General features: G+C 48.5%; 2 protein-coding genes and 2 non-coding genes across 9 annotated transcripts in view; 1 reads left to right on the top strand and 3 right to left on the bottom strand.

Moving 5' to 3' along the window:
• Positions 1-603: 603 nt before the first annotated feature.
• KHDC4 (KH domain containing 4, pre-mRNA splicing factor) overlaps positions 604-22,963 on the bottom strand; it is a 32,958-nt gene continuing 10,598 nt past the window's right edge. For 3 of the 5 annotated variants that reach the window (XM_047093095.1, XM_047093096.1, XM_047093097.1), the window contains exons 3-16: positions 16,894-17,036; positions 16,056-16,272; positions 12,692-12,820; positions 12,263-12,342; positions 11,100-11,152; positions 10,663-10,826; positions 9,506-9,717; positions 8,897-8,957; positions 7,339-7,396; positions 6,856-7,109; positions 4,644-4,823; positions 3,640-3,752; positions 2,912-3,003; positions 604-1,907 (exon numbers count right to left, since the gene is read on the bottom strand). In XM_047093095.1, the coding sequence (XP_046949051.1) occupies positions 1,708-1,907; positions 2,912-3,003; positions 3,640-3,752; positions 4,644-4,823; positions 6,856-7,109; positions 7,339-7,396; positions 8,897-8,957; positions 9,506-9,717; positions 10,663-10,826; positions 11,100-11,152; positions 12,263-12,342; positions 12,692-12,820; positions 16,056-16,272; positions 16,894-17,036 (1,956 nt within the window). In that variant the 3' untranslated portion in view covers positions 604-1,707. The other 2 variants (XM_047093098.1, XM_047093099.1) reach the window with 2 other exon arrangements.
• LOC124521928 (small nucleolar RNA SNORA42/SNORA80 family) lies at positions 6,011-6,142 on the bottom strand. The gene has a single exon (XR_006964630.1). It is a non-coding gene; the product is annotated as a small nucleolar RNA SNORA42/SNORA80 family (small nucleolar RNA).
• On the bottom strand, positions 10,302-10,430 carry LOC124521924 (small Cajal body-specific RNA 4). The gene has a single exon (XR_006964628.1). It is a non-coding gene; the product is annotated as a small Cajal body-specific RNA 4 (non-coding RNA).
• Positions 17,402-22,601, top strand: LOC124521910 (syncytin-2-like). 2 transcript variants are annotated; one of them, XM_047093101.1, is made up of 2 exons: positions 17,402-18,127; positions 20,264-22,601. In XM_047093101.1, exon 2 carries the CDS (start codon positions 21,445-21,447, stop codon positions 22,354-22,356), a length of 912 nt encoding a protein of 303 aa, XP_046949057.1. In that variant the 5' UTR covers positions 17,402-18,127; positions 20,264-21,444; the 3' UTR covers positions 22,357-22,601. The 2 variants fall into 2 exon arrangements, with proteins under 2 accessions (XP_046949057.1, XP_046949056.1); XM_047093100.1 differs by having other exon boundaries at positions 17,402-19,475.

Genomic DNA, 22,963 nt, shown 5'->3' with positions numbered 1-22,963 from the left:
GGTACACACAGGTCTGAAAGGAATTGGCACCGGGCAAATTTTGCTGAAACTTCTACCCACCCTTCTTTTTAAGAATGCTTTCTCAAGCATAATTTGTGTCTATGTCCTTCAAAAATGTACCTCAGGGGGCGTCTGGGTGGCTCAGTTGGTTAAGCGGCCGACTTCGGCTCAGGTCACGATCTCGCGGTCCGTGAGTTCGAGCCCCGCGTCGGGCTCTGTGCTGACAGCTCAGAGCCTGGAGCCTGTTTCAGATTCTGTGTCTCCCTCTCTCTGACCCTCCCCCATTCATGCTCTGTCTCTCTCTGTCTCCAAAATAAACGTTAAAAAAAAAAAAAAAAAAAAGTACCTCACTCTCTAACCATGTTCCATAAAGGAGGGCTAAAATACGAGAACGGAGGGAGTCCACTATAATTATCCTCGATGTTTTCGTCTGGACTTTGAAGAGTTTACTCTGTTAAGTCATCAATTCTTGGAACTATATGGAAACTTCTGGGCCCGTGTATGTATCTTTCTGGTGGGTTGTAATTCCATTAAGCTATCAGTAAAAGTTTATACATTTTAGCGTATGGACGGGTTGTAGAAGAGAACAGAGAAACCACAACAGAATATTTATACATTTATTTATAATGAAATTATGGTCTAAATATTTACAACATATAGGAAACCAGAGAATATGTTTATACAAAGCCAGCCTGCAAAGTATTCAAATGTGCAAAAATGACAGTTCAGTATCTCAAACTACTCCTGGTTCAGCAGACTAGCTCCTTCTTTCACACGTCAATATTTGATACAAAAAAGTTCTTTTGGCAAAACCTGTAATGCCAAGAAAAAGGACAAGTTGCAATTTCAGTCACTAAGTCCGCCATCCATCCTACTGAGCGGTCAAATCTCTCTATTTGAGCTGCAACCAGTTCTGAGAGGCAGACCACTGTGTTTCATTTCTGTGAGGAGTTCTGACCAGCTTTGATCAAGCAGTTTTCTCTGACCCAGCTGACGACATGGAGCTTAGAAGGGCAATAAAAACAGCAATGGCTTTCTGAGACAAGAGTGCCTGAAGGTGCCAGCTTTGGCTCATCCCAGTAAAAAGACACAGGGAAGAAAAAACAAAAAACAAAAAACTTTAATCTTCCTACTCAGGATCCAGCTATATCCAACAGTTTTAAATTAGTAAAACTGAAGTTTCCAAAAACAGAAAAGAATGCAAAAATGAAACAGGGATGCATTGTCCTTAGATTTAAAGGTGCTGAAAGGAAAGGATGGTCTTAAGATCATTTCCCCACTAATAAATACTAAGGCGTCGTTTGTAACCAGTTGTTATCAAAATTGACCAAACAGTAGTAAAATACAAATAAAACCTTCTCTTCGTCAGAATAGGGGCCATTCGTGTGGAAAAGGCTGGACCAGGTCAAAGGTATATGGGAATGACCCTGTTGGGATGCTCTGTTGAACAAGCACATTTCACCAACTGTTAAAAAGCTTCTGAGACAAACTTGTGATTCTAAGTAAATGTTAACAGATGCTATGCCACTGCAGAAACAGGGATGTTGTAAAAAGAACGAGACACTTTGAGAAAGGAGACGCTGCATCTCTAACTTCTGCAAAGGTCCAAGATGGTTCCCGGTACAGGCCCCAGAGTCTTATTAAATCAAACGCATGCATTATTGCTAAAGAGAGTCACCGAGGGTCAAAGCTCTGCTCCACTGTTTCCTACGGGGCCATCCAGAATGGCATCTGTTGTTTAGCTCGTGGTTGTGACGAAGGGTACTGATAGCCCAAACTCCAGCCCTGTGGAAAGCTACTTGCATTTTTATGACCCCCGTGTTCCTCCTCTTCATCAGATGAATCTGCAGCATAAGCCACCAACCCAAATCCCTTCTCCGTAGTTTTCATCTTCTTGACTGGATAATCTAGAATAGAGAAAACAACCCCAACCCCGTTCCCCACCAAGACAAAAAAAAAAAAAAAAAAAAAAAAAAGATAATACCATAAATTCGTTAATAAAAAAAAGATGTTAATTGTAATTGGTTAGTTGGACACCATTTTGAGGTCACAGGGTCAATGGTCACCCAAAAACGTTGAAGATCACACGAAAAACAGCACCAGCATCAGCAAGTGTGAGTCCACCAGAACCATGTAAGAAAACAGAGAAAGAAAAAAGAAACACAAAAAAAAAAAAGAAAAAAAAGAAAAAAGAAAAAAAAAAGTAAAGTTAGCAAGTGAGTCTCCGGAGGCTAATATTTCACCTTTTAAAGAGTTCAAAAAAAAGAAGAAAAGAAAAAAAATGTATTTTCTTTTGCTCACTTTTATTACTACAGGCAAAGAACACGAGTGGCCCCATATTCCTCTACACATCTAGAGTTCTGGGATACTAAGAGGCAATGCTTTTTCAACAGCCACAGGCTGACCATTCAATCGATAGAGCTATGCAGAGAGAAGTAGCTCAGCTCCCAATACAAAGAAAAATCAATCTTTTTTAAAAGTAGGCTCTACGCATGGGGCTCGAACTCAGGACCCCAGGATCAAGAGTCACATGTGCCACTGGCTGAGCCAGGCAGGTGCCCCGAAATACCAGTCCTCAAGTCTGCATCAGATTACCTCCAGGTATTCAGATAACAAAGGCAACAAAATTTTGAACCGACCTACCAATCATTAGTATTTCCTAGGGCTTTAATGCTATGCATAAAACATAAGTTAACTAACTCTTTCCTAGACACACGTCGGTTGAAAATTAAAGCCCGTGTAACTATATGTCGTCCTTTTAAATAAAAACAAGTATTCTCATTAGCCTGTAGATTTTAGAAGCTGGATTAAACACCTGAATGAGTGCCATCTGAGTGAACATCAGGTCAGAAAACTAACAGCTTAGGAACAGTCTTAGCCACCCGAGTGTCCCCAGCTACACCTCACTCACCATGGCCCCCTGCTCCGGCCCCAGACCCACTCCTGTCATCAGACTCTGCTTTCATTCCAGTCACTGGAAAGGCTGGTGGAGGCATCAACTGCCTGTTAGGAGAAAAAATGTGACAGCCCTTTCAGACAGATTCAATCCATCAGAACCTGTCCAGCAGACACGAAGCAGGTAACCATCCACTTCTACCCCTTCCGCCTGACCCCACCCTTCAAGCTACCATCAAGTTGTCAGATTGTAAGGCCCGTCTACACAGCCAGGCTGGGCCGGGCCAAAACAAGAATGCGCTGCTGGGAGAAGTTAGGCTCATCTAGTGAAGGCTCAAAGGATGGCACAGGAGAGTGCGAGCCCCGGGTGGCAGGCCGGACCTCCACTCGCGTACCTCAACCCATCGGGTTCTAGGATTCTGAGTAGCAAACTTGGCTTGTGTCAGATTCCTGTCCCTGCCTACGCTTAGGAAAACGGCCAAGATGCAGGCAGTGAAGGTAAAGGAAGATGCCTGAATGAACAAGCACTGAATTATTCAAAGTCGAGTACGGCGGCCCGGAGACTGGGAGGCGCGTCCTATTCTCCATTAGCGTATCCGTTACAAAGAACAGGAGCTTATTTGAGCCAAAGGATCTCGTTACGGTTTTAGAACACGGGAAGCCCACAGCAATGACCATTCTCACTAACGATGCAAACAGAGGACGTCTTAATACATTCATGTAATTCCGCTCCAACGAACTTACCTGTCCCTCTCTCGCTCTTTGCCTGAGGAACTTGCCGGCTTCGATCCTGCACCTTCAATGTCATTCTGACTGGAGAAGCCTGTACCTAAATTAGTCATATGAATGGGTCCATGCTATGAGCAGAAAAATACAGTGGCATTAGCAAATCTACAACTGCTGTACAGACTTTAGCTCCTTAACGTAACTGTCAAGTGCCTTGTCTTTCTGGTCAATTGCAGTAATCTGCACTACATAGCTCTCTGGGATTTGGGGCGTAACCACGGCCCAAACAGAGATCACTCTTCTCTACGGAGGACTTGCTCGGGGACATCATGATTGATTATGCTACCTGCATCTGTTTTCAACTCTCCATCTAGAACTATAAAAATGCTTCAAAGCGTGTTTCAAAGAAGGCTTCAAGGACTCTGGCAAAAAGCGCAGGTGCTTCTCCTGATGAAACAAAACTGCACCAAAACTAAACATTTTAATAATATTTTTAAAAACCTTATACTCGAATGACTATAACTATGCACAGAATCACATTCTGGCCACCTTTTTCTGCGGGCGGTGGGGGACTGGAGGAAAAAAAATCACTCTTTCTTATGGAGAGACAGAATAGTAAATTGGGAGCTAAGGTTTAAATACAAACCACTATTGGGAGGTAGAATGATACCTTTTGGTGAGACGTGTAGGGAAGCGAGAACTATCTGAGGCTTTCAAGAGTGCTGTGTAAGAGGAAGTGCAGAAATCTACACGACTCGTTCCAGGTGCCAGTCATAAGAGACCTATACTTCTCTCTATGTGGAGTTCTGGATTTTATCATATTGACCCCAAAGACAAACCCACCCAAAGGGACTCATTCTTGCTTTCAGTTAATCCCCCAAGGAAAAAACCCTAATCTAAATGGATTCCAGAAAACAGAAATCCTCGTTATTGGGAAAACAACTGGCATAGATGTGAATTTCTTTCTTTAAAGGAAAGATACAGTAGGGTATGGGGAGGAAAGTAAAAGTATTTTATTTAACCTGGTATCCAAGAAGTCCAGACTCTCGTTCATCTGGTAGCTCCTCTGTGAATCGCCTCTTCTGTGCCTGGGGTTGAGTTGGGAGTGGGGGCTGGGGCGGGGGCGGGGGCTGGGGCTGGGGGCCCGCAGGCAAGGCAGTTTTGACAGGAGCAGCAGGAATAAAAGGCCCGCTCATCGGACTCTGGGACCAAAACAAACCAAGGGGAAAAATGGTGTGAGAATGCCCAGCCAGTTTAAGGACACATAGTTACAATACATTTTAATGATGCACATGTATCCTAGAAATCCTGTATCTCTGGTCGCGAGTTTCCTTCCTGTATCATCTGGTGACAGTACAGCCTTCCCACCCTGACGGTAGGGAAATGCAAAACTGCAGATCTCTAAGGTGCTCTCAACTCTTAGGAAAAATCTGCTGTGCACTTGGGCGATTAGGAGCAAACGTGACCAACAAATAATACAAATTCTAGCCACTTACTTAGTTCAGAAGTTACAAGCCAAACATTCTCCAATTTAAGCTCCTCTAATCAACGCGATTAGCTCTTTCTGGATCATAAAGGCTGCCAACGCTCGTGGCAAAAGCAAGTCCATCTGCCACTTCCGTGGGTAAGTTGTCATAGCAACGGGGAGTCTAATGTTTTTTTTTTAATTTTTTTTTTTTTTAACGTTTATTTATTTTTGAGACAGAGAGAGACAGATCACGAACAGGGGAAGGGCAGAGAGAGAGGGAGACACAGAATCGGTTCGAAGTCCGACGGTTAACCAACCGACAGAGCCACCCAGGCGCCCCGGGGAGTCTAATGTTTTAAGAGATTGTTCCAAAAAGGAATAAGGACTGACCCAGCACGCGTCAGAGAGATAAGACAAGTCTTATCAAATAGCCATTACTTGTTGAACACGTGGGTCACCTCAATTAACCTTTGTGATCTCTGAGATATTATCATTACGCCCATTTTCTTTTTCTTTTCTTTTTTTTTTTTTAAGGTAAGCTTCACACCCAGGGCGGTGCCCAGCTCGAGCCTGAACTCCTGACCTGGGCCAAGATCGAGAGACACTCAACCAACTGAGCCACCCAGGCGTCCCACGCCCATTCTCTATAAGGAAACCAAAGCCTGGATGGGCTGAATTATATTCCAGGAAGGCACAGCTCAAACCCGGGAATGCACGAGGGGCCCGGGCCGCCCGCTCTCTCAAGCCCAACCCTAAAGAGCCTGCTCCACCATATACATTTCTGGTCACAGACCAGCGCGGCTCAAGAACGGCTCAAGTTCTCCAGCGCGGCTGGAGAACTAGGGCTCTGCCAGACACAGACGGCACGTGATTAGGCCTCAGGGTCACCGCCAGAATTCAGCGAAGTCTTCTGCTGTTTCTCCCTGTCCAGCCCCCTTCAGTGCTCACAGCCCACCGATCAGGAGGCCGGGCAATGGTTCGGGGCTGCACTTCCTCTGGCACGGGTCCACTCTGAGAGGCCCACGGTCAAGGGCCCGCCATCAATCACCGTGCGCTCACTCACTAGCTTCCCTCTGCTCTCTGATGGACGTAGGGTTGGACACCATCCATCCAGATGAGCTAGCTGCCTACCCTTCCCGAAAATTCTACTTTCTTACACGGTTTGAGAATTCCGTGAGAGCATTTACGATCCTTAAGTTGGCAAAGCTCGTGTAGCCCTTGGCCTAGGAACCCCTGCCTAAGGTGGATTTCCTTCGAAGCTTAGGGACTCCGTTCCAAACGCGTGGAGGCGTGGCGTGGGCTGGCTCCCCTCTCCCGGAGGCAGGTGCAGGCAAACTACGATTGTGGCCCTTGTACACTTGCGACTCGAGTGTTCCCGGAGCACGGCCACGCTCACTCACTCGGTATCGTCTCGGGCCGCGCGTGCGCCTGCCGACCGGGCGCGGCAGGCGTGACGGAGCCCGCAGGGCCCGCAGCACCCAACCTAGCCGGCGGCCAGCATTCCAGAGGAAGCTCGCCGACCCCTCTTCTACACACCGGTCTGCCGGTGCCACACGCTTGAGGACGAACACACTGGAGTGTGCACGCTGTCCCCCGAAGCCTTCGGGTAGCTTGGTGGCGGGAACGCAGGAGGAACGGGAGAAAACCCCTCCCGCTGCACCAAAATTACACACCTGCTCTCTCTGAACGACGCGCCGCGTCCGCGCCCCTCCCCCGCCCGGCTTCCCCCAGCACAGCGGCGTCCGGCTCCCGCCCTGGCGTCCTACCTGTCCAGTGCTAGCTGGAGGCTGCACTTGGGTTATCGGGTATTGTGTTGGCACAGGGGGCACTCCAGTAGGTAATGCTGGCAAGACTCCGGGTGCCAGTGAAACAGCCGGTGGCACTATGCTTGGCACTCCGTAGGGAGGCTGAACTGGCTGCTGAGGAGGGGGAACAACAGGGTAACCAGACTGATAGCCATTGGATGGATAATATGGTGGCTGAGGAGGGACACTACTTATAGCAGAGGGTTGTGTATAGCCTGAGGGGGAAGAAAAAAAGTGTTTAATCAGCTGCAGCAGAATGAGACATTTTAGCTGAATATTAACTTAATCTCTAGGGAAGAAAACTACTGAGGTACGAATGGCTTTTCAAATCACCCTAGGTTCTGAGTGCCCTGGCACGCTTAGTCTAGCCTTAAGTATCTATTCTACACACAGATATCGCTAACAACGCATTTATCTTCGTGAAACACTTTGAGACATACACACCTGGTAAGGGTACAGCAGTATTAATCTGATTCACAAATCTAGAGTATTCAGCATGAACCTGCAAGAGAAGGGAAGACAAACTCATATGGGACAGTCCCAATTTGTGGATTATTTACAAGGGTCTGGCTCTGGGACTAAAGCAGCCGGGGATTAAAATATTTCCACTGGTATCTCAACCTATTTGAGACCTGTTTACTCTAAATTTTAATAAGGCACGAGGCGCCTGGCTAACTCAATGGGTGGAGTGTGTGACGCTCGATCTCAAGGTTGTGAATCTGAGCCCCATGTCGGGTGTAGAGATTATTTAAAATCCCCCAAATGAGACCCAACTCTGAGGTAAAAATCATCCACAGCCACACAGATACAGAAGGTAGGAAGTTCCTAAGTTGTCAATATAACCAATGAGAAATCATTCATTCTTTTATTTGCTGGACTTGTCCTCAAGGAGCTCAAGGCTCAGCGCAGAGCTAGTATGCCCCCCCCGCCTCCCCTCCCCCATCCAGTTCTTCGTTCTGGGCATCCCACTGAGTCGCCGCACGCAGCAACGAGACAAAGCCAGGGGGTGATCAGGGCAGTTGTCTGATACAAAGGATGGTAAATCAGGTTACTTTGCAGAAGCAAAGCAAACAGCTTCCCAAAAGTTTGGAACCCTTACGTATCAAATAACACAACGCTGAACAGTCAACCCCAAACCTGGTTTCCATCAGGTGCTACGCAAAGAGGCCTCCCGGTTTAACTTTTGGTTACTAGACTACAGAATAAAAAGAATACTCAAATAAGCAATTAGGCCAAAGCACTGCCGATTGGTTTTAAACCATCGTAGTTCCACCTTCCTCCCTTATTTAGCCAAACTTACTGTTGAAAAGAACTTGGAAGGCCCACAGCAAACAACCTGACCGAGATTAAAAGTATCGACTACTTAAGTAACTGAGGACATTGAGATTTCACACTGAAGGCCTGCACATTTCCAAAACTCCATACTGAAATGCCCCCTAAAGAAGAAAACGCCCACCAGCGAGGACACGCTAGGGTAGTTTGACTTCCTTAAGAGAGAATGTTAGTGGCCAGAACGGTATGGTTTAAATGGTGTCCTTTCAAAAGTCACGTCTGCCAAAAACCCCAGAATGTGACCTTATTTGGAAACAAGGTCTTGCAGATACACGCTATTAAGATGAAGTCACACTGGATTCCAGTGGGCCCTAAATCCGAGGACTGCCACCCTTCTGAGAGACAGATGGACAAGGAGAGGCAGGAGTAGGCCAGGTGTCACCGGGACAGAGAACGGAGCTCTGCTGACACCAGGTGAAAATGCAAAGGGCTGCAGGCCGGGGGAGGCGTGGAACATTCTCCCGCACGGTGTTGTTCAGAAAGAGCCAACCCTGCCCACGCTTGGATTCTGCGTGTCTGGCCTCCTGAGCAGTCAGAGAATACGTTTCTGTCACCTAGTCGGTGGCAACTTGTTACTGAAGCCCTCGGAAACCAGTGCAGGTGGGAAGAGGGCTCAGACACAGCCCCACACAGCAGTTCTCTGCATATCAGACAATCGAACAGAACTCACGGTTTGCAAGAGATTCTCACAGAGCTTCTTGGCAGCGGCCAGGCCTTCTGGTTTGGGATGGCTGCAAAGAAAGAAGACCCAGAAAATTCAAAGAGGAGAAAAGTAAAAGACACAGAATCGTGTTTCACTTCGTATACTGTTTGTAAGTTTAATACCTTTAATGCAGCACAAATCTAACTTTCTGAAAATCACAAAATAACATAACAGAAGCCCTGTAAGATATAACCAGTATCATCGAGACATACACTTTTTGGTATCTCTGAGTTATAGTACTTCTTGACATAAGACTTTTAAAAGCCACTAAAATCACTATAAAGTACACGAATACCGTCGTAGGTTTAAAAAAAGGTTACTTTAGGCTCATCACAGCTACTTTAGGGTCAGAGATTGTATAAAACCCAAGAACCTGAATACTAAAAAAGGCAATTCCACCTCCTATTTCAATCATTCTTATTAAGTAACTACAAATTGATTATTGCTAGTACTGACCTAAGTCCCTCACGTTAAGGTTTATTAAACCTATTTTCTTACACCTTCTGAATTATCCCTGCCTGTACTGATCTGGTGACAAGCATTCAAATGTCCTCAGCCCCACCCATCCACACGTACCTAATGTAAATATACATAGGCTCAAAAGCTTCTCGGCCAGATGCTGGCTCAATGCAACCCGAACCTTTGCCTCTTAGGAAGACTTTGGCACCTGTTTCAATCTGAATGTGCTGCAAATAGGAGCAGCCTGGACCTTCCACTTTCTCCTTGACATTGAAAGTGGGCACAGCATGCTCTAGACCCACAAATAATTTATCTTGAACATAATGCATCTGTGGAAGAACAGAACACCTCAGATTAAACATGACACATAATTAAATCCGAATCTTGAAAATGATTATGCGCAAGACTTTAATCCTCCAGATACCTTCAATCACTGTTAGAACAAGGACTCCAAATAATTTCTACCATGAGCCTATAAAAATAAACTTTACAAAGCAGCTTAAATTCTTTTTTTTTTTTTAACGTTTATTTTGAAAAGGAGGGAGAGAGTGCGTGTGCACATGAGTGCGTAAGCAGGGGAGAGGGCAGAGATAAAGGGAGAGAGAATCCCAAGCAGGCTCTGCGCTGTCAGTATGGAGTCCGACGTGGGGCTCGATCCCACAAACCCTGAGATCATGACCTGAGCCAAGGTCAAGCGTCAGATGCTTAACCGACTGAGCCCCCCAGGCGCCCCTATAGTAACTTAATTTAAATGAGATCTGCCTATCCCACGCACCTACCTAGAACATTAACACCTTCCTCAGTTCAGCAAAACAGGCATAAAACAAAGACTCGCGGCTCAGGAAGCACGACCACGGCCCAGGCCACCGCAAGGCAGGGAGAGCCCGGTGCGGTCTCCCGGGACGCGATAGCGGCGTGTCGGGTCGTGCAGTCAGCCCCGTGGTGTCCTCCAGTGAGGGCTGCTCTCGCCCACCCTGTTCTCTAGGAGGATTGTATCAGCAGAGTCTTGCTTCACCAGACTCAGCCTTCTTAGTCCTCCAGCTGCCGTCACATTTACAGACACAGAACCAAACCACTAACTTCACAGCGAACGGTGTGCCCTCGACTGCGTCAACGCCCTTTCCAAAGGGCGCGTCACCAGGCCAGCACTAGCAGGGAACTCTCAGGTCAGAATCTCAGGATTTTCTATGTTCTTCTCATCTCCCGTTTTCTGTGGCCTATGTCAATTTTACAGAAATGGCAAAGCTGTCAGGGGATCTCTCCACCAAACATACCCCTGACTGGAAGGGAGGCTTCTGGCTAACAGCTGGGGACAGCTGTGCAATGGGCGCCGGCTGGTGATAGACAGTGACTGTTGCACCATTAAAAGTTGGACTCGTCCCCGTGGCGGCTTTGACCACCCCATTGGTGATGATCTCTTTGATTCGGTTTACAGCTCCTGTGGAAAAACAGGGTGAGATGTTATATACCAATGGGATGAACGCACGGACTACCAGCTCGTGACAAAGGTCAACGCTCAGGTGCCCATGTACTAATCCGTTTTAGAGGATCCCCAAGTATGTGGTTCTCAGCCTCTCTAAACCCCCAGCCCATTCGTAAGCGGTTCATACACACGAGTTAGCACAGCCCGGGAACATTCTGCCAACTTGTTACTTAGAGCCCTATACTTCGCCCTTCACAAAAAGCAGATGTGAGACCAACCGTTACTTACTGTCCACTAATTCCCGTGTCTGGCCCTGAACATGAAGGTATAACGGACGATCCCTATAAAGAGAAATACAAAATGATGATCCCAAACTGGTCATAACCAAAGGAACCAAATGGGCCACCGAATTTGTAACGTTTATACTTTTCAAGTAAAGCAAAGGCACTATATTCACAGAAATGACTGTTGCTAATTTTTAAGAACGTGGTTTAAAGCTGGGGCTAAATAAACTTTTCTGGTTGCTTCACGTTAGCCAGCCCACACAGGATCAAATCTGTTCGTATGGGCTCCTGAATACGGGGATCTAGTCAACCGAGATAACCGGATGTTTGAGAAAATTCCTTTTTGTTGGCTAACAGGTTACGTGCAGACATGCTCTTGTCTATCCAAATGACCGGGGTGACAGTGACAGGAGCGCACAGACCCATGGCTGTGAGGCCCGCAACCAAAGCAACTCTCGACTCTAAATGTAAAGTGGCTCAGATTCAGATTTTGACTGTAATCACAGAGAAGATCTTCGATAACCATACAGTTCATAACAAGCTGTCAGCAAAAAAAGAGCTGTGTCTAAAGACAAAAAAGTTCAAAACAGCAACCGGCACGCACACAGTTGCAATATACTGTCTCAGGTGGGGAGCAAGTTTTGCTTCCTAATTATATTTGGTTCGGGCCAACGTGAAAAATGTTGCACTGCCTGAGTACCCGCCCCCAAACACCGAGTAATGGGAGAGACGAACTAAAGGGGACGAGATGTTTACATAGATAATCCAGCCACCCTGGACACAGCAAGGAGTCGGACAAAAGGATGTTTTATAGACGGAGATCACGACAAAACACACGCCCTTTTGTTGGGGGAAACATTCCCACACAGAAATTTAGAAGCGTGTCCGTTAAATGTTAGCAATTGTCTCATCTTACACTTGCCCGTAACGTGTTTCCTCTAAGAAAACGTTACCCGTGAAATGAAAAATCAAAGAGCAGCAGGAAGGACGAGAGCTGCCGACCCTCCTTACGCACGTCTGAGACGTTCCCAAGTTCTACTATGAAGCATGCGTGTACGTCTAGCAAGCTGCTGACCAAATATTTACACCTATTTCCTCAGAATGAAACACACACTAACGTGAGCCCGTGTCCAATCTTTTCCCAAAGCAGAGGAAGTGCATACACACCCTGGCCCCACTTTGGCCTTCTCCTCGCTTGTCATGAATCTCCCTCGAGTTGACACCGCGGCCCCACTAAGTCGGCTGATCTGAAAAGGAAACATTCTATTAAAAGGATGATGTGACAGTTGACCGACTTCGATGACAGGCAGCGGGATGGATTCTCCCCATGCGTTCATTCCACCAACAGACAGGAATGACGTCTGTACAGGAATCCCTCCCGTATCGGAAATCGCTTCCTGCTCAAGCTGACCCAGGGAGTCCACCCATATCGGCTCCTTCACCTTCACTAGAAAGTTCCTCTGCGGTTAATTCAACCCAACCCTGACTTTGGAGATTATGACCCAAACCCGCTAATCAATGTCTGACTCCGCTCTCCGCGTTCACAAGACCACGCCCAGCCACCGCCGTCCCCAGAGAGGCCCCACAGCTCCCCACCTCATCCTGAGTCTGCCCTCGAGTCAACAGGTTCCTGCACGTGAGAGGCACGTCATTGATCTCGACTTCAGCCACCACCAGGTCGTCCTTGCTTTTATTGCTAGTTAGGCCTTTGCCAGCAGCCTGAAGCTACCAAGAAAGAGTAATTAGATCAAAAAGACTGTAAGATGAAATAGTATCTTTCTGGTGTCCAATTTACAACCGGCCCTTCCCAAGTCCCACCACCACCTTACCGTTCCCCAAACCTGCCTGCAAACACACTTTGGAAACACGCCTGGGTCGTTCTGCAAAAATGACATAACGAGCAAACAAAACCTCACTGAACTGACACCGAGTATTGTCAACTGACTCGAAGGCAACCCTCAGGTCTCTCTGTAACCTCAGCCACGTGTGCGTTTCTGTGATCACATGATCCCAGAAACCTTACACTGCCATCTGCACGGGGAAAATCACAAGATCACTTTGCACCTCAACCAGCTAGCCGTACGTGCAGTCAAATGCAGGGCAGGGGCGCCTGGGTGGCTCAGTCGGGTGGGCGTCTGACTTCGACTCAGGTCGTGATCTCCCGGTTTATGGGTTCGAGCCCCACGTTGGGCTCTGTGCTGGCAGCCGGGAGCCTGGAGCCTGCTTCGGATTCTGTGTCCCCCTCTCTCTGCTCCTCCCCCACTTGTGCTCTCTCAAAAATAAATAAATGTAAAAACTAAGTTAAAAAAAAAAAATACAGGGCAGAGTCCAGCAACCCACACACCTCACCTGTGTAACCGGACGCTGCCCTTGTGCCACCGCTGCGGCCATGGCACCTTACATTCACCTAATCCCATCCTTGCAGTGACCTGGAACACCCGTCAGTTCTACCTGACAACCCATTACTTTCTACTAAAGAACTAAGAGAATGGATGAAAAGTCCAGCAAAATCCTAAAATCTGATCTGGCTTCTTTCAACTTCAACTATGGGCAACTCCAGATAGCTGGATTGGAGTTATTCAAGAAAAATTTCATCCCAAGATGGCCTTCCCCAACCTTTTCTTGCCTTGGACCAATGTCCCACAAATCTGCTCCAGGAAGATAAAAATACAGTTTACTTCCTTATGCATTAGCTACATTTTAAATATTTGTTTAACGTTTATTTATTTTTAAGAAAGAGAGAGTGAGCATGAGCAGGGGAGGGGCAGAGAGAGAGAGAGAGAGACGCAGAGCCCTATGCGGGGGCTCGAACCCACGAACCGCAAGATCATGACCTGAGCCGAAGTCGGTTGCTTAAGCCACTGAGCCACCCAAACGCCCCTGCGTCAGACATGTTTTTAAATCACGGACACAAACTAGATTCAGCAACATCTCATCTTTGTTCAGCCCCCCACTCAGCACGCTGGCTCAAGCACACCTCACCTCCCTGAACCCCGGGGCCACCTTCAAAGGTGCCGGCAGTGCCGTCCGGCAGTGGGAGCTACCTGGCAGTCCAACGTGGGCGCCGTCAGCCTCGTGTCCAAGTGCCCTGCCGAGGAACTCCATTTTAAATTTTACTTTTCACTCAAATTTTAATTTAAATAGCTACAGGAGGCAGCAGCCACTGTCGGGGACCACCCAGGTACATGTCACCAACCCCATCAGATGAGGAAAACTGAGGCTCCACGACATATCTAAGGCCAAGAACCGAGGACCCTGGGTTTCACATCTAGATATTCTGATTCTAAATCCACTATTTGTGCACTGTGCTGCCGCCTGCTGAGCTCAAAAGCTTTTTAGAGGAAAAAAAAATAAGTGATTCACATCAGTATTAAGAATTTTATTACTCAAGAAGCACTCCATGATCACCAGCATGTTATAGCTCCTTGTAAACCTTACAAACGGACAACGGACTCAATCTTTGCAAACCATCAAAATACAACGAATAACGAACTTCCAATTCACTAGAAGTTCCCACCAATTCTGCCGAACTTGAATACTTAAACATCCAGGCACGTTATGGCCTGTTGATATCATACTCATACACAGGACAGCTAACAAAAAATTGTATTTTCCTTTCTCCCCCAGCTTTATTGAAGTATAACTGACAAACAAAAATTGTGTACATATACTGAAGGTGAACTGGATATTTTGATATACAGTTACATTGTGAAATAATCACAACGTGTTAATTATAATTAACACAGTCGCTGCTCACCTAAATTGCATTTGCAAACACAGAACTCATTTCTTCACAGGTACTATGGAAATCAGCTTTATTTTTTTATTAATTTTTTAAATGTTTATTTCTTTTTGAGAAAGAGAGACAGAGCATGAGCAGAGGAGGAGCAGAGCAAGAGGAAGTCACAGAATCGGAAGTAGGCTCCAGGCTCTGAGCTGTCAGCAGAGAGCCCGACGTGGGGCTTGAACCCACGAACCATGAGATCATGACCTGAGCCGAAGTTGGATCATGACCTCAATTGACTGAGCCACCCAGGCGCCCCCAGAAGAACTTTTTTTTTCAAATGAGAATTATAATGGAGCAAGCAGCCTTGGAACACACTGAATTCTCCAACTCCAGAGGCTTTCAAGCAAAAGCTAAACACCCAGTTGTCCGAGGCGACTCTGAAGTCACACGTGTGCCAACCATGACAGATCTTACACAATTACACAACTTGACATTCACACGCACGCCCAATTTCCATCCTCTGTAAACTGGAGACAGTAATCCATCCCTTAAAATTATAAGGATTTCTTTTAAGTGCAAAGCATGCATTCTAGCACTACAAACAGCCACTATACGCATCGTCCTGTAGAAGATTCTGGTTTCCTATTACAGGATAAGTTAAAGACTTCAAAGTTCAGATCCAGTCTAGTGGTGAGATTTTAGTTATACCACAAATTCTATAAAATGACCAAATTCTATAAAATGACCAATTTGTATGAAAACAGCAAACCAACCAACATACAAACGGTTCATTTTATTTCATGTTTAATTACACTGTAGACGTTCATTAGATTCTAATTATAAAGGACATTTTATAAACGTATTTTTGAGCAGAGTTGACTAGAGACATTTTAAAGCTCACTGATTTACCTGGACTTTCTCATGTGACTTCAGGGAAAATGCACATGTGGTGAAAACTATACTACATCGTTGCTTTAAATGATTATGTAGATAGCAGGCCGAACTAAGAACAAAGACAAAATGAGCTATTTGATCCGTAAATGTAGTCAAACCAACCAAAGCTGCCTCGTAAAAACAAATGACAAAATATCATCTGATATGTTCCAAAACTAAGTGATCCTTAAATTACTGGGTCCCGGTTTTCTCCTCTACACACAGGATTCTTGGACCGCACAATTACAAAACAACCCGTAATAACATCGCAATTAGCAGAGTCCCTTCAACTTCAAGTACCTTCTCGGCGGCATTCTGCGTTGGTTTCAGCTTCCCTTTGGCCATGAGCATGGCATTGATCTTGGCAGCCACAGCAGCAGCAGCATCCAAGGCTCCAGAGGGAGCAGCTGTGGAGCCCCCAGGGCTTCCCCCACTGCTGGTAACCTCCCCACCTGGGGCCGTCGGCGGGAGGAAGAGAAGGGGGGCTGGCGCTGGTTGGTCCCATTTGCTGCGGCGCCTACCGGGAAAAAGAGGAAAATATTGGGCCCCAAAGCTTTATTCGTGTTAGTCTTCCCCTTACTACGCTTTAGCACCCCATTTGCCGTCTATCGTGTCCTCTTTACACCCTCAAGTCTCTTATCAATATTAAAATGACCACCTCTCTTTATACAATTACTGCAGTATTTCCTCACTAATTTCGACCCTACTCCAGAATCTACTTCTTTTCTACTCCATCACCCCTCTGAGAAAACTCCACTCTGTCCCACATGCCCCGTTTTGCCCCTCCTCTTGGCCGGTCCTTCCGAAAAGTCCCTGCTTTCCGTCTCCCTCTGCTCCCTGCCGGCCTTTTTCGGGGGCCCCAAGGCCTGCTCACCGTCTTTCTCCCCAAAAGCCCAACCCTCCAATACGTACACTTCCCACTTCAACGCCCCCCCCCCACCCATACGCAGCTCCCAACGGTCCCTCCGTCTCTCCTCTGCCCCGTGCAAGCCGCGATGCCCTCGCCCAGGAAGCTTTACCCGCCGGCCCCGGGATGCGTCGCGCTCCCCGCGGACATGGCGACCGGCTCTGCTCAACCACCCGCCAACTACCCCACTACCACCTTCCCGTCACTTCCGCCCCCAACGCCCTCACGCACAGCCCCTTCCGGTCGTGAGGAAAAGCCGTTCCGGTGAAAGCGTCGGTTCCAATTGGACTCTTGTTGATTTCAAGGCGTCTGGCATTATCCGAGACAGGTAGGGTGTGACCTTCCTGCTTTCGGCTTGCCCTGGAGAAAGATGGCTGCCGAAGAGCATATCAAGGCGCAATTGGGGCGAGGAGAATCCATGTTTGTTGTGGGCAAGTAGGTAGCCCACAAGACAATACGCAAGAGTGGGGGAATTAAAACAGTTTGTCCCCCGGTCCAGCCACGTTTGTGTGGAGGCCCAGCCTCTGGCCAGGGAGGGAGCCTTCCCGCCACTTTGGCCCGCTTCACTCAGTTACCTGCTTAGGAAAAGGCAAATGATTCGTCCCAAAGGTCATGTGAGAAATTTCTCTAGTTGTTTCACGTCTGCCCGCCAACCACTGCTTTCAGAGCAGGGCCTCGGGGGCGCGCCGCGAGGGGGCGCCGGCGGCTGGGCGCGGGAGCGGAGGGGAGGGGGCGGGCCGGGGCGCTCCGCCGGGGTCTGGGGGCGCTGGGAGTGGGTTGTGGACCCGGGAGGTGAGGGTCGCCGGCCGGGGCGCACCGCTGGGGTTGGGCTGGAAGTGGGTCGTGGACGGCGGAGGTGAAGGGGGGCGGGCCGGGGCGCCCCGCCGGGGCTGGGGCCGGGACGCCGCGGACCGACGGCGCTTGGTGGATCTTCAAGCTGCTAGGAGACTCTAGGTTGAACGACTAGCATGGAATGCTGTGTTTCAAATAAATTTATATTCTGGTAGTGAGAGGCCTAAGCAAACAAACTTAACCAGCTTGTTCCACTTCTGTACAATTGCTTGGCGCGCCTGCGTATTCCTGACCAATCATTGGTACCCCCAGTTGTGGTTTGACCTAAAGGCAGGAACCAATCGAATTCTGCTAAGTGTTCAAATTTAAATATCAACCAATTGCAGCTCTGTAACTGTGAAAAATCCCTGATTTCCCCATGACCTGTTTGTACCTGTCTATAAAAGGGCTGTAAAAACCTCACCCGGGGCCTCTTAGCATCACCGGCAACGAGTGCGCAGAGGACCGGGTTCGAACCTGCAATAAACGACCCTTGCCGCTTGGCTTTGGCTCTGGACTCTGGTGGTTCGTTTTTTGGGGTCTCTTGGACTCTGGGCGTTACATTGGGGGCTCATCCGGGATACCCCCAAACCCACCAGACCCCAAGTCAACGGGTCATTTCTGAGACCGGTCGGTAAGTGAGCCGGCTCTGTCCGTTCCTGTTTGTTCGTTTCTGGCTCTCCCGCGCAGGATCTGTATCAGAGACTGACAGCCCTGGCGGACGCGCTATGGGGCAGTCAGTCGGGACCAGTAGGAGACGTCCTCTGGCACCCGTCTGGGGCACCATTTTGGCCCATCGGAACTCTTTGTTCGGGTTACAGACACCCGTTCTGTATCTGGTCTCTTTACCAAGGCACTTTCTGTTTGCCGCCGCGCTTGCGATTTAACTTGTCTCCTCTCCTCTGCAGGTATATCCGGCTCACTCCCGGAACATAAACTAACTTGACCCATCTATTTCTTCCTATACAGACTATGGGACAGAACCAGAGTACACCTCTCTCCCTTCTTCTGGCTAATTTCAGGGATGTCCAGGCTAGAGGCCATAACCTAAGCCTGGACATCCGTCGGTCGAGACATCACTTTCTGCTGGTCTGAGTGGCCCACTTTCAGGGTGGGCTGGCCTACCGAGGGCACTTTTTATTTGCCTATAGTTGCTAAGGTCAAGGCCAAAACCCTCCTGCCAGGAAAGGAAGGCCATCCAGACCAGGTTCCCTATATCGCCGTCTGGCAGGATCTTGTTGAAAACCCTCCACCCTGGATGTCTCCCTTCCTTTCCTCAGGGTCCTGTAAGATTCTCGCGGCCCGCTCCACTGACCCAACCAAGCCGCGAACCCCCTCAGCGCCCCTAAATCCCATATTGCCTGATAGTCAGGACCTACTATCCCTGAACCCTCCACCCTATCATCTCCCTCCCCTCGCACCCCAGGCCCTGCCCGCAGCAGCCGCCCCACCAGTCGCCCCGCTGGTTGCCCCCCAAGGGGAACCAGGAGGACGGGAGCCAGGGAGGCTAGGGGCAGCAGCCGCGCCAAGCCCTATTGAAAATGAAACCAACAGCGAAGGGCCAGCCGGCCGAACTCGCGGGTGCACCCAGCGTGAGCCAAGCTCTCGCCTCCCCGACTCCACTGTGGCCCTACCCCTGCGGGAAATAGGACCCCCCGATGAAACAGGCAACCCCCGACTCCAGTATTGGCCCTTCTCCACCAGTGACCTTTATAATTGGAAAACCCAAAATGCTCGGTTTTCTGATAACCCTAGAGATCTTATAGCCCTCCTAGAGAGCATAATGTTCACCCACCAGCCTACCTGGGATGACTGCCAACAGCTTTTGCGAATCCTGTTCACCACGGAAGAAAGGGAGAGGATTCAACGTGAAGCGCGGAAGCTGGTCCCCGGGGAAGACGGTCGACCCACTGTGAACCCTGACCTCATTAATGCAGCGTTTCCCCTGACTCGGCCTGATTGGGACTACAACGCGGCAGAAGGTAGGGGACGACTGCTCATTTATCGCCAGACTCTAATGGCGGGTCTCTGGGCTGCAGCACGCAAGCCCACCAATTTGGCCAAGGTGTACTCGGTAGTACAAGGTAAGACAGAGAGCCCTGCCACCTTTTTAGAAAGATTAATGGGGGGCGCCTGGGTGGTGCAGTCGGTTAAGCGGCCGACTTCAGCCAGGTCACAATCTCGCGGTCTGGGAGTTCGAGCCCCGCATCAGGCTCTGGGCTGATGGCTCAGAGCCTGGAGCCTGTTTCCGATTCCGTGTCTCCCTCTCTCTCTGTCCCTCCCCCGTTCATGCTCTGTCTCTCTCTGTCCCAAAAATAAATAAACGTTGAAAAAAAATTTTTTAAATAAAAAAGAAAGATTAATGGAAGCCTTTAGGCAGTACACCCCCATGGACCCCGAGGCCCCCGAAGAAATCCTGCCCAGGTATGGTTTATCCAGTAACGATAGGGTCAGACAATGGACCTGCATTCGTCTCTAAGGTAAGTCAGGGATTGGCTTCCGTACTTGGGGCAGATTGGAAATTACATTGTGCCTACCGGCCCCAAAGCTCAGGACAAGTAGAAAGAATGAATAGAACATTAAAAGAGACCCTTACTAAATTGACTATGGAGACTGGCGCTAATTGGGTAGAATTACTCCCCTACGCTCTGTACAGGGTTCGCAACTCCCCGTACAAGTTGGGCCTTACGCCCTATGAAATCACGTTTGGCAAACCCACACCTATCATACCTAATCTTGACCAAGATAACAGCCTCTTGTCTTCTCTCAGGGCTCTACAGCGGGTTCATGAGGCCGCGTGGCCTAAACTAAGAGAACTGTATGAGACGGGGCCCCCACCCACTCCCCATCAGTATCGTCCAGGAGACTGGGTCCTCGTCAAGCGACACCGGCAGGAGAACCTTGAACCCAGATGGAAGGGACCTTACCAAATCATCCTGACAACTCCCACCGCCATCAAGGTAGATAACCTCCCTACCTGGATTCACCACACCCACATTAAGCCTGTCTGACCCGCTGTCTGACCTTGTGGGACACACTGATAGAAATACTACTTGGACTGTAGACCGGAGTAAGAAAAACCCCCTGAAACTAACCTTGCGCCGTGCCTCCCCTAAACATGTTCAGGATAGTGACCCTTGTCCTACTAGCCCTCGACCTCAAACTCCTGGAGGGAGGACTAAATGCCCCCGTTGACAAACAGAGATTGTACGAAGCTCTGTATGGAAGGCCCTGTGATTGCAGAGGTGGCGTGGTTAGCACCATTGCCCTGCCACACAGTAAAAGAATAGTGGCCGGCTCTGTAGGAGGAGGGGGTCTACAGCGAAGCTACACTCAAACCCAAGACTGTGGGACCACGACTGCTTACTTAACCCAGACCTATGACACCACAGGACTCCAACAACAGCAGTGGTTATGTGTGAACAAACCCAAGCCCCTGCCCCCCATGACAAAATGCCCTTGCTCCACTCTCCAGGAGTCGGTGCACAGCTCTTGTTATGACTCCTATCAGCAACGTATAGGGCCAGATAACTCCACTACCTACTTTAGGGCCATCCTACAGAGTAACAGGGCAGCGATAGCCAGTGATAACAATATGCAACTTCAAGCTGGCTGACTGGCTCAGTGGGAGCCGCCACCTGCTGGAACCCCCGAGCCCCCGTACATGTGTCTGACGGTGGAGGACCCCAAGACGCTGCCAGACAGATTGAAACGCAAACGAGGCTTAAGGACCTCGCAGAACGAATGTATCCACGGCTTAATTCCACCCCCTAGTTCTCCCTAGGCACAGCCCTTACGAGTTAGACCCTCAGACAATGTCTATCCTAGAAACCACTTTCTTACTCTTAAACATCTCTAACCCGACTCTAGCCCAAGATTGTTGGCTTTGCCTACCCCAGCAAACTCCCCGACCCATCGCCATCCCCACTGAAGTTGATATCAGCATAACCAATGACCAATGACTGCTTTCCTTCTTCCCTACCTGACCCCTTCCCCGTTCAATTCATTAGCCCGTTCGATGCCTCTTGCTTTATACATAATCTTACCTCCCAGAATAACAGCATAGATGTAGGGATCGTATCCCTTGCCCAATGCCACCAGTACGTCACTATCAACTCCTCCTTCTGTAGTACCAACACCACCGTTTTCGTCTGCGGAAATAACCTAGCCTACACCTATCTTCCCCACAATTGCACTGGACTATGCATCCTGGCCACCCTGCTACCAGATATCGACTTAGTCGCAGGAAAAACCCCCATGCCCATCCCTAGTCTGGACTTTGTAACTGGCAGATCCAAACGAGCTGTGGCTGTTATCCCCCTCCCGGTAGGCCTAGGAATTACAGGCGCATTAACTACCGGGACAGCAGGATTAGGAGTCTCCATACACTCCTATCTGCGACTCTCTCGGCAACTAATTGACGATGTCGAAGCCTTGTCAGGGACAGTCCAGGATCTGCAAGACCAGCTAGATTCCCTAGCAGAAGTGGTGTTACAAAATAGAAGAGGGTTGGATCTGCTAACCGCAGAACAAGGCGGCATCTGCTTAGCCCTACAAGACAAATGTTGCTTTTATGCCAATAAATCAGGAATAGTTCGGACCAAAATTAAACAGCTCCAAGAGGACCTCGCACGCCGACGAAAAGAACTAGCCGAATACCCACTGTGGTCAGGACTCCACGGGTTTCTCCCCTACCTTCTTCCCCTTTTGGGCCCCCTACTATGCCTCCTCCTCCTTTTTACCTTCGGCCCTGTTATAATCAACAAAATAATGAACTTTATCAGGGACAGACTAAACACCATTCAGATTATGGTCCTTAGGCCGCAGTATCAGCTCCTAGACATGGAGAGCGAGCTTGATTAGGTAACACTGTAGGACCCAAGATTGGTTCCTCAGGTACTTGAGAAAGGGGGGAATGAGAGGCCTGAGCAAACTGAAACTTAACCAGCTTGTTCCACTTCTGTACAATTGCTTGGCGCGCCCGCGTATTCCTGACCAATCATTGAGATACCCGTACCCCCAGTTGTGGTTTGACCTAAAGGCAGGAACCAATCGAATTCTGCTAAGTGTTCAAATTTAAATATCAACCAATTGCAGCTCTGTAACTGTGAAAAATCCCTGATTTCCCCATGACTTGTTTGTACCTGTCTATAAAAGGGCTGTAAAAACCTCACCCGGGGCCTCTTAGCGTCACCGGCAACGAGTGCGCGGAGGACCGGGTTCGAACCTGCAATAAACGACCCTTGCCGCTTGGCTTTGGCTCTGGACTCTGGTGGCTCGTTTTTTGGGGTCTCTTGAACTCTGGGCATTACAGTAGGATTAATAAAATACAAGTTAATTTGAAAGCCAAACTCGTAGTATTTTCCCTTCAGCGTTTAATAAATGCCCCTTCCATCCGAACACCACGTTTATCATGTATGAAATTTTATATATACGCTATTACGTTTCTTCGTTCTTTTGCGTTGATCCG

Source organism: Lynx rufus, unplaced genomic scaffold, assembly GCF_022079265.1.
Source record: "Lynx rufus isolate CCGP_SWC_20201006 ecotype Redwood Valley unplaced genomic scaffold, mLynRuf1.p SCAF_31, whole genome shotgun sequence".
Lineage (NCBI taxonomy): Eukaryota > Metazoa > Chordata > Mammalia > Carnivora > Felidae > Lynx > Lynx rufus.
This window is presented reverse-complemented; position numbering and strand designations above follow the sequence as displayed.